The sequence below is a fragment of the Perca fluviatilis genome, chromosome 7 (assembly GCF_010015445.1).
Source record: "Perca fluviatilis chromosome 7, GENO_Pfluv_1.0, whole genome shotgun sequence".
NCBI classification, from domain to species: domain Eukaryota; kingdom Metazoa; phylum Chordata; class Actinopteri; order Perciformes; family Percidae; genus Perca; species Perca fluviatilis.
The window spans coordinates 39,764,463-39,775,986 of record NC_053118.1 but is presented as its reverse complement, the minus strand read 5'-3'; the positions used below and the strand labels follow the sequence as shown (position 1 = coordinate 39,775,986).

At 38.9% G+C, this 11,524-nt stretch overlaps 1 protein-coding gene across 1 annotated transcript; it reads right to left on the bottom strand.

Moving 5' to 3' along the window:
• Positions 1–4,566: 4,566 nt before the first annotated feature.
• Positions 4,567–10,814, bottom strand: LOC120562364 (calpain-2 catalytic subunit-like). The gene is made up of 21 exons (XM_039806080.1): positions 10,554–10,814; positions 9,980–10,049; positions 9,704–9,822; positions 9,336–9,469; positions 9,068–9,236; positions 8,857–8,940; positions 8,686–8,771; positions 8,043–8,129; positions 7,727–7,887; positions 7,476–7,645; positions 7,379–7,390; positions 6,990–7,198; positions 6,734–6,770; positions 6,459–6,524; positions 6,298–6,355; positions 6,130–6,194; positions 5,908–5,976; positions 5,737–5,815; positions 4,946–5,062; positions 4,771–4,829; positions 4,567–4,695 (listed from the first exon to the last, which is right to left on the bottom strand). The coding sequence occupies exons 1-21, from the start codon at positions 10,788–10,790 to the stop codon at positions 4,672–4,674; spliced, it is 2,112 nt and encodes a 703-aa protein (XP_039662014.1). The 5' UTR covers positions 10,791–10,814; the 3' UTR covers positions 4,567–4,671.
• Positions 10,815–11,524: the final 710 nt, after the last annotated feature.

Genomic DNA, 11,524 nt, shown 5'->3' with positions numbered 1-11,524 from the left:
TCACTCTGAATAAATTAAGGCAACTTAATGCATTTTCCAGAAGCCCCGATATGAAATAGAAAAAAATAGCTATTTGCGTGATCAGTCACAATGGAGTCGGAACGGGCACGACAGAGCCAGGGCAGCAATAAGTTTCTATCTTGGAAATTCAAACAGCATTTCACATTAAAGAACGAACAGGGAGAATGACATATAACTGTGCAGTGCAGCCTCTGCTTGCCAGCAACCAACCTGCTTTCAGCGTCCAAATTACTCCACCTCCAACCTGAAGAAGCATCTTAAAGTAAGCTATTTTTTTAATTAGCCAAGGGTAGTCGTCTGCTGTAGTTTTACTGGACACCTTGCTATTTTAACATTGACGTGCGACGTTACATTCTCCTATGTGCTGATGTACTAGCTCCAGAGCCTTAAAGACTGACTAGCCCCGTTTTACATGCTAGCTAACGTTAGCTAAAATTAGCTCGTGACGTGGTAGCAAGACTGCGGTTATATTTTTGTAGTATGCAGTTCGGGACTACCAATACAATAATCTATCTGCTTGTTCAGGTACACATTCAGCCAGTTGGAATAAAAAGAACACACCATTATAGGCCTGTTTAGTAAGCTGGATGTGATGGTCGCATTCCTACACTTATAAAACGCAATTCAATGTGGAAGTAATCCTGAAGTAATCCAAGTATTCAGAATACATTACTCAGATTGAGTAACGTAACGGAATACGTTACAAATTACATTTGTGGGCATGTATTCTGTATTCTGTAACGAAATACGTTTTGAAAGTATCCTTCCCAACACTGTATTTAAGTGGTCAAATAAAATCAATCAATCATTCTGTGATGAAAGTATTTCTACCCTGACAGCCCCCGAATGGGTTCGTGATTTCTCCCACCTGGGTACAATGGCCAGGATCCAGCGTTGATATGCCTATTCATAAACTGAGCATCTGCAGGTTCTGGTCCCAGGACCATGAGATCAGCAGAACACCAGCAAAGATAGAGATCTTCATGTTGATCTGGAGAACACAGTTATAAAAGCTGTTAGAGACTTTACTCTGACATATCTAACATCTCTTTATATTATCATATAAAAGCTGTTAGAGACTTTACTCTGACATATCTACCATCTCTTTATATTATCATATAAAAGCTGTTAGAGACTTTACTCTGACATATCTAACATCTCTTTATATTATCATATAAAAGCTGTTAGAGACTTTACTCTGACATATCTAACATCTCTTTATATTATCATATAAAAGCTGTTAGAGACTTTACTCTGACATATCTAACATCTCTTTATATTATCATATAAAAGCTGTTAGAGACTTTACTCTGACATATCTAACATCTCTTTATATTATCACATAAAAGCTGTTAGAGACTTTACTCTGACATTTCTAACATCTCTTTATATTATCATATAAAAGCTGTTAGAGACTTTACTCTGACATATCTAACATCTCTTTATATTATCATATATAAAAGCTGTTAGAGACTTTACTCTGACATATCTAACATCTCTTTATATTATCATATATAAAAGCTGTTAGAGACTTTACTCTGACATATCTAACATCTCTTTATATTATCATATAAAAGCTGTTAGAGACTTTACTCTGACATATCTAACATCTCTTTATATTATCATATAAAAGCTGTTAGAGACTTTACTCTGACATATCTAACATCTCTCTAGTACATACAGCATTCTCTAGGCAATTCTTTGTGTCTAATACGCTGACAAATGACTTATTTTGAGGTCAGGGAGCTTGTTGTAACCACGGAGTTATGGTCATTTGAATGGATCATGTTGCAGTTGTTACAATAATACATTAAATTAAAAATAATACATTAAATATAAATAAAATCAAATATATATATATATATATATATATATATATATATAAATGTTTGCATTCCACTTGGGTTTGTACAGTCATTTTATTCTATTCAAACCATTAATATTTTAGAAATTTGCTTTATACCAGGTTGCAGTTGTAATAGTGGGTTTATGTAATGGAAGCTACTTTAATTATTATGTAACCTGTTAGTCTGAGTAAAGGTCTTTCTGTTAAATACGCCTGTGTCTACCTGATGTGATTTTCTGTTGGTGTTATATCATAGGTGCAAGACATGTTTTAGCAGCTACCAAATAATAAGTGAACTATAAAAAAATAGACTGGAATCTTTTCAAGTATTCTTTCCACAGAAGCAGCATCATCATTGGCACATCTTTATAGTTTTAGTTCCCACTAGGTGTGTCTCACTTTCTGTGGAAAGACACTGATAACCCATAGAAAGATTAACCACTGCACCTTCAGGCTCATAAGAAGCTAACAGCATGGATTTCATTAAAGCAGATCTTTTTCCTTGTATGTCAAGTAAGAAATCACAAATCCTACCTTTAAACAGCACATCATGTCACCCCACTTGCACCCCTTAAGTGTTCTAATGGTTCATTGATTTGTTGTATTCATCCTTTAATAATTCATCATTGTGTAATATTATTTTACAGATGCAAATTATACTTTGCATCCATTTTCAGATTTTAAGATGGTCTGAGCAACCACATGTGGCTCCAGGCTAATAAGGTGGGTGGGATGGGGTCGTGGAAGGACTTTACTTTACATGAACAGGCAACCAGACACAGGCATGCAGCCAGAAGAGAATAATGCAGAGCACCCACTCATGTGTTTATAGGAAATACTGACCAATCATAATCGGCGGTCAATCAATCAGGGCATCCCTAATTCAAACCATTAATATTGTAGGAATTACTCTATATTAAGTTGTAGTTATAGTGGTTTTATGTTATGAAAGCTGCCTAAACTATTAATTAAACTCCCTGGTCTGAGTAAAGGTTTTTCTGTTAAATGCATCAATGCCTACCTGATTTTGTTTTGTGTGACTGTTATATCATTGGTGCAAGACTTGTTTCAGCAGCTACCAAGTAAAACTAGAATCTAGTCAAATATTTCTTCTGCAGAAATGGTGTGATCATTGGAGCATCGATAGCATATAGCTTATTATTTCCCAGTACAGCAGGTGTGTCTCAATGTCTGTGGAAATATACTGCTAACCCATATAAACAGTAGTCACTGCACCTAGGATTTTGTTAAGGTGGATATGTTTTTAGTGTTTACTCTGTAACATTTGTATTTTATTGTATGTATGTATATTATCAACGTGTAACTGTGCTGCCTTCTTGGCCAGGACACCATTGATTTATAAAGGTCAAATATAAAATAAAGTAGCTGGAATTGTAGGTTTACCTGAGGAAGACTACTTAAGTTATTATAATTAAAAATCCTGGGCTGAGTAAATGTCTTTCTGTTAAATACACTGACTACATTTGCATGCAAATAATATTCCAGTTTTTGCACTTATTCTAAAAAAGACAATATTCAGAATAGGCTGTTGACATGGTAAATAGAAGTGAATATTCTATAACTATTGCAAACAGTTTGCTAGTTGGTTTGAGTACAACAACCATAGCAACACACAGATATGACTGTAACAGGTATTCTACATTGCTTGCGTAACAAATGCAGAGTGGGAACATGACGTCAGGGGTCCTTGACCTTGCGTCAGGTATTTGACGAGTAGGGAGTGAGACTGTGTTGAATCTTTTGGTGTTTGTTTCCATCTACTTATTATACCCACCTTATGTCTTTTCTAAGGGATGCCCCGAACATTGTAGGAATTTGGTCCAAGTGAAGCCTAAGGATGACGGCAGAGCCTCAAAGCAGTCCCCCTGAAACAGCTGTCCTCTCTCCAGACAGCTTTTTCTCAACAATTCAAAGTCCTGGTTGAGGTATTTGGCCGCCTGAGAGTTGGATCCTACCTTCTGTGATTTCTTTCGGCTGTGCTGAAGTTTAGCTGCGATGCCAGACATTTTAAAAGATTAAGACTTTCTTTCTTGTTATGACAGTGTAGTGTATGTGTGTGTGTTTAGACAGGCTCTGTGCCATAGTGCAGCTCCACTGTCTTCACACCCATTGTTCATGCCAAACTTGCTCTATCTCACCTGTCTCATTACTCTGCCTCTGGCTGTGATTGATGGCCCGTGATTGGGCCAAATGGATGAATGTGAAACGTGTGCTGATCCACAAAAGATTGGATTGGTGGAATGAAATCACAATTATATTTATACCTCATTTGGTCCTACTAAACACCATACTTACTGCAATTGCATTACTGCAATATCTCTCCCCAACAATCATAAACATTTAAAACTATTTCACCTCTGACTATTTTAACCATATGTGTCTGATCTGTGCAAAGTTTTATAAATTATAGTCTGATCGTCCAGAGGCCATAGTTTGATAGTTTCTTTATTTTCTTTCATTTTACATAAGTTTTGCAACAGCTAAAAGAGCCAAAACACACCAACTAATAAGACAGAATTGTTCCCCCTGCACACCAAAAAGATTTAAAAAAAGGAATAATACTTGTGAGTGATACAACATATCCCCATGTTTATGTTCAGCAAATATGATTCAAATTTACAATCACATTTTAGCCATTTTAAAGCATTTGTAACTTATAGAGTGCTTGTGAACTGACATTGAGTATACTTAGTTTGTAAAAAATAAATGTGATTTTTTTGTGAATTCAATAAATGTATTGTTAATCCTCCAGCAGGTATCATCTCTCTTGTCTTGTCTCCAGATCAGAAGATGGCCAGGCACAGCCACTGAAAGAGGAAACAACATTATACAGCAAGCTGTCTAAACTAGAAACCAGCAGCTTTTGTTATCGTCTTACACACCTGTTGCATATCCAGCTCAATCTTCCCTGTGCCAGCTCTCTCCAGAGTCTTAAACATTTCTGGTAGAGAGACAGAAAAAAAGGTTCTGGTAATGTCAACATGCCACCGCTCTCAGAGTCTACAAATCAATATTAGATATACTGAATGGATAATGTTGTGTTTTGTGGACACTTACTGAAGAGCATTTCCAGTTTAATGAGACAACCCACAAAACAGTCAAAGTCTATGGCATACTGAGCATCGGAGTAACGGCTGACAATGGCCTGCAGCACACCACTGTTGACCTGGAAACCTGGGTAAGAACAATAGCCATCAGTTAGCATGATGTTCTCAAAGGTGTTGGATAATAGCAGGGTGCTAATGGTAGAGTTACACAGCCTGGCCCACTCTTATTTGTTCCTGTGGTCAGTATACATGAATTAAATCTATGTGCAGGGAGGGAGTCCTCTAACTGGCTTCCAGCTTATCAAACCCACCACACCCACCCACACCCACACGCACACATACACACACACACACACACACACACACACACACACACACACACACACACACACACAGGCGCCTGTGGGGCTCAGTTGTTAAATACAACCCAGAAAAATAAGCATCATAGGTAAAGTGCTGTATTTACAAAGTTGTATTTTTCCATTTTTACAAGCATGTCATATTTTGAATATGTGTCTCATAACTTGGTATATATGTGTGTAAACTATAGTGGCATACTCTGTTCAAAAATAACTAAAGTATTCAGGCAACATATTTAAATATCTCATTTTGATTCTTATCAGGAAAGCAAATGTTATCCCTGAATTTCAAGCTATAAAATGTAAACTTGCAGAGAAAATGTTGCAGTAAAGCAGTAAGGTTACGATACATAATGTAAATAAAGAAGTTTTTTTCAAACATTGATGGCCAGACTGCCATAACTTCAGTGGATGAGATTTCTCAGGTGATAATGTTTGTTACCTGCTTCAGTGGCAGCGCCTCTCATCTCGTGGGAGTTCATGGTGCCAGAGCTGTCTGTGTCATGTTTCTTGAAGATCGCCTATATGACCCAGGATACAACCAGGTATGACAACCAAAACTCATTTCACTCATTACACTTACTTATTTCAAAGTGCATAAATGACAACCTACCAGGTATTTCTGGATTTTGCTCCAAAGCAAGTTGAATTCCATCAGCCCCAATTTGCCACTTTCATCTTTCTGAGGAATGTTAAGATTTATAAAAAGCACATCCTGGACATATCTTAATTCCACACAGTATATTATAATGCACCCAAATCCCAACATTTTTAAAGGACAGTTTCAAAACATCAACAGTGGGAGGAGAATTTATTCATTTCTTAAAGAGGATACATCTAGCAGACTGACAATAAGGCGACCTGTCTCCAGGCTGAAGGATTCTGTCTTGATATCAGACCCTGCAAGAAAGTGACACAACATAGCTAGCTCTAACTCTTACAGTAAGTCAATGAAAATAAAAAGATTACTTGTTGATCTATGTAAGAGATTAAATTTACTCACGCTGAGAGACAACTTTGTTTAAAATCTCAACCAGTTCAAAGGCCGATACCTCCATGTCCTGTTTGAAAAATGCACATTATAAGTTATTTTCTACTGGTTTGTAATCCAGGTTTAGAGCTGTTGATACTTTCTTTTATCCAATAGCTTTCATGTTGACATACATTGCCATCAGTCTGCTTGAAGTGCTCCTTGAAATGAGGATCCACATCACTCTCAGATAGCTCCTGCTGTGAGACGGAGACAGTATGTTACTCATGTCAAATTTAATTATTTTTTAAATATTGTTAAATTTAGCACAACGTATGTTAAAAATTAAGCAATAATCATTTCAAATTGATTGTGAAATGCTATTTCATTTAATCTCAGTACTAAGGTGGAAAGAAAAGAATGTCTAACCAATGCAAGAGCAGTTATATCATTCTGTGGATGTTCTTACCTCCTCTATTTGAATGTCAAAGTCATCCTCCAGTGGACTGAAACAAATAGAAATGCATAGCTTGAACAAACTCTGTTGGCGTGCAAGAAAATAACATTAACATTAAGTTTTGACAGTGAATTGAAGACTTTTCTGTGACCAGAGAAGGAGCTGGTCTCTGAGCTTTGTCCACTAGATGGCTGTATTACAGCAAAGCTCTGAGGTCTACATGAGCCTGCAGACATCACTCAGTCTCTATGTTACTGTAACACAATACCTGGCTGCAGCCGGTTTCTCAGAGAACACCCTGAGAAGGAAGCTGCCATCCTTGTTAGGATCATAGGTCGAGGGAACAATGACATATTCTCCTGGAGGAAGTTTAAAACGGTTGCACACTTCCCGTGTGTTGGGGAAGGAGCTCTTGGCCACAAAGCTCTGTTCCAGCAGGACATCTGGACCCAGGTGAACATTGCTTTGGCCTTTGTACTGAAGAGTAACAGGAGAAAAGGTCTTTTATAAATGAAACATTAAAAATCCACCCAGAAAATCACAATGTAATCAAGCAATACTCATGACACTTGTGTTGTCTATATTGCATTTCAAATTTCAGAGAAAGTAAGGAATATAACAGTTTAACTACATGTATGAAACAGTTAATTTACGAACCTGATCTGGGACCTGTAAAAAGCAAATGAAATGAAAAATCAGTGAAATACAGAGCTCTGATTTCATGATAATGAAACATCAAGTTATTCTGAGGCACCTTATAAATGTAAAAGCCAATGCACTCAGGGTCGCGGCCGAGCCTCTTATGCTGTCGCCTTTCCTTTTGCATGAGCCCAACCAGAATGGTGCATCCATCCTTCCCATCCAGGGGATCATCATCCACATCCTCCAGGCACACCACAAACTGAGGGTTGGACGAGAATGTGGCTGGAACAGACAAAAGTGTAATTCTTTATATGAAGTGCAACAGAAGTTCTTGCTCAGACATACATATGGTTTCTCTGTTACCTGAGAAATTTCGGCAGCCGCCTGCAGTAGAGCCCTTCCTCCACGTCCCTTCATACTGGTAGTGGTTCCAGTGGCCCACTTTATCACTCAGGATCGTGTCTGGGGTCAAGTTACAGATCTGCAGCTTGGAGAACTGCTTGATAAAGTCTGAATAGGACATCCTGAGGAGAGAAACACATTTCTCAAGAAAGAACATTGTCTCCATCACTTTTTCTAGTCTGAGCCTAAATAATTTAGTTCATTTGGTGATGGTGAAAATATGTAAATTATTACATTTATTCTCATGGAAATGAAAAGTTAAAGCCAATAGATTTACCAGAATTCTCCATCATCATCATCATCATCATCAGCAGGGTTCAACTTTGATTTCTCATCTTCACTGAGATCGTTCCATTCACCGGACCTAATTGTGATTTTAAAAAGAATCATACTTTTAGGATAATCCTGTAAATATTTAATGGGAGTTTATGGTTAAAGGGGCGCTATGCAGTATTGGCCATTTCTTCACTGTTTTCAGGATTTTTGCTCCCCCTACAGGTTTCTCTATAGAGCCCCCCCCCCTACAGCTGTCTCTATAGAGCCCCCCCCTACAGCTCCTATGCTTCCTCTCTCTCTGTTCCTCTGACAGTGCTTTCCTAGCGTTCTGCTTCCTGACCATAGTGTGATTAACTCTATCTCTACCTTGTTAGCTGGGTCCTGAATGGGTGGATGTGTGCAGTGCTGTGATTACATGGTGACACCTGATATCACGCCATACTTCCTGACGCTGAGGCCGGTGGAAAGGTGTGAGGGTGTTTATTCAGCTCACAGGTGCTAGGGGGGAAAGAGAAGGCCACCATTCAACCCGAAAAAAAAGTCATATGACCCTTCTAATGGCTCCGAAGCTGTTCAGTTAAGGTCAATTAAGCTAAAAAAACTGCATAGTTCCCCTTTAATGGATCTAGAAAGTAATTATTTACCCATCACTCCAAGGCCCAGTCCACTCCTTGTTACCCCATGGGTTCCTGATGCGGACCAGCTGAACCGGCTTACCTTGGATATCAACCTGATAGAGAACAACAGCAGGCAATGTCATTTGCATGCAGTTGAAAAAAAACAGCATAATGTTGACAGTTTAGATAATCATATACCTCTACTGCCCTAATGACTGAGTATGCATGTCCCTTGAAAAGATTGAGAGCTGTACGTGTCTCTTTCTCATCAGTACTGGTGGTCTGAAAACACCAAGAACAACACTTTAATCTGATAACATGAGTACTTTACTTCTGTTCGTGTGTTGGCTTGTTGTAAACATGCAAATCTGTATGAAAATAAGCAAATTATTATGAAAATAAGACCTACTTTAATAGAGCAACCAAGCAATGAACCCAGGCTCAGGGCCTTCTGCATGATTTGAAAGAGATTCGGTGGAGCTTTGTCTAAGTAGTATTCTTCTGCAATCCCTCCTGTGAAATCCTCAAAACCCTCAATAGTGTTTCCTCCTGACAGGGCCTCATAGCTGCCATACAACCTGTCAGACACAGAGGGATGTGACCAGATTTACCAACTATATATTGTACATGTTCACTGGATTAACGTTTGGATGAAGCAGAACAAGAACGATCCATACTTGGCGTAGGCCTTCTCCAGCAGCGCGCTCCAAAACTCTGAGCGCTCCGATGACTTAACGAATATCAGCTTTCCTTTTCTTGTGGGTAAACGGTCATCGATCACCACATCCACCCACTCACCAAACTGCCAGATCTGAGAAGAAAATAGTCCCATCAGTAAACTCAACGTCAAATACCTTTATGACTCATGAGCAAGACAATTGTGTGATCCTTGAATAATATGTTCTATTCTCTGCATGTCACAGCATGGCAATATAGGGCAACTTAGTACCAAAAACACTATTTCATTGTTTTGTTTTTAACCTATTACCATGAGCCATCATTTTACGGTTATGGTTAAGCCAGATAAGAAGGGCATTTGTCTGACCTGGAAGTGAAATATTCCAGCGTAACCTTCAGTAAAACTCTGTTCCTGGGGCACCACGCGAGGCAGGATGTCCTGGTCTAGAGTCAGACTGGCTATTGCAGCCAGAAGCCAGCAGTCACCTACACAGTAAAATCAGACATGCTCTGAGATTGAGAAATATGTGGCATTCACCGCAGTGCAGCAGATGCTGCAAACAGCAAAAAGCAAACATCCATCCATCCATCCATCCATCCATCCATCCATCCATCCATCCATCCATTCTGTCCCCTCACTTACCCAGCTTTCCTTGGCAAATGTCCGTCATTGTGGCTCCATCAACAATGAACTTTGGGTTTGGGCACAGCTCCTATATAGAGAACCAAACAATCACAGACAGTTGAAGGTTTGAGAGCAGTTTTGAGAAATCTTTCCTTGGATTGTCCGGTATCACACTACTGAGACAATAAGAGGAAATACAGTTCAATGATTTAGATCTGAAGACTGTGTTGAAAGTACAGAATACCCCTATGAAAATAATTCACAAACACATGATTCAACAAATTTAGGTAAATTCTCTCCCAGAGATTATTAATATAGTGAATAGTATTACAGTATGGGGCTTATGTTTAAACTTCTGTGGCTTTCAAGTGTTCTGTTCTGAAGTAACGAGGTACAGCTACTTTTTTTATATGTTTTTTACTTCTGCTCTTTTCCAAAATCTTAGTTTAAAATATTTGCAATTCAGTAAATGAAAGAAATACAATACTTAATGTCAAGTCAATGACAAGCTCACCAACCATAGGATCATTTAAAAAACAGTCTTCCTCTTATGTTTGGTTAGTTTTCATTGCTGTGTGTTTTTGCTTCCTACCATTGGCCTTTTCCAATCAACCCCCTTGGTTTCTTCTGAGCCTGGTCCCAGCTCCTTGTGGCCCAGTGATGCGGGCTCAGCTGGAAAGCAGTTGTCCTCAAACAGGCGTCCACTCTTCAAACACTGCTGGCGCAGAGTCTCATAGTCCTGCTGGGAGAACTTCACTGCTTTCTTGTTTGTGCCAATGCCTTGTTCCCTGCCCTGCTGACGGGCCAGTCGATCTGCCGTGGATGTCATCCTCAACTTGTAAGTGGATGTAGCCCTCCTCGGATGGTGATGTTGTAATGGCAAATTTACATTTAAGCATTTATTCTTTATAATCCTTATGTTTTTTATCCAGCACAGTGCATTTTCATACACCAAAGCAAAAGACAGTTCATTTGCATTCCTGCATGTGGATTAGAGTTTGTTTATACTCCAGAGAGTCTGAGAGAAAGTGTATGCCCGTTGTGTGAACTGATAAACCACAAGGCCACAAAATCTAACATCCTCCTGTACAGATCTGTTCCCCCCTTGTCTGTTAAGATGTACGGGGAACATGACCCCGGCTGGGGCAGAAAGGGACATATGATTAGATGAAGTGGTTCATGACGTATGCCTGTGTTTCCCTGATAAATGTCATAACTGGATCTATATCTTTAACTCTCGTCATAAAGAAACTTCTAGAAGGTCGCTATCTTTATTCCTTATTGTCACTCCCCTTTTCCTAAATGTGCATTTAAGCTCACTCTTCCTTCAACTCAGTTGAAGAATCTTTGACACACCGAGCCACGTGCTTCTTGTGAACCTGTACTCTTCCTATTTTGCAAAATATATGTTTGTTTTAATAAAATACAAAAACCCAACTTGGTTTAATTCTCAGTCTGTCTTATTTGTTTCAATTTACTAAACTCTCAAACTCTACCCCCTGCTACCAAGGAAACTTCCATAACAATGTCCCTCTCTGTGAGCTGAGTTGGGTTGAGGTCTGC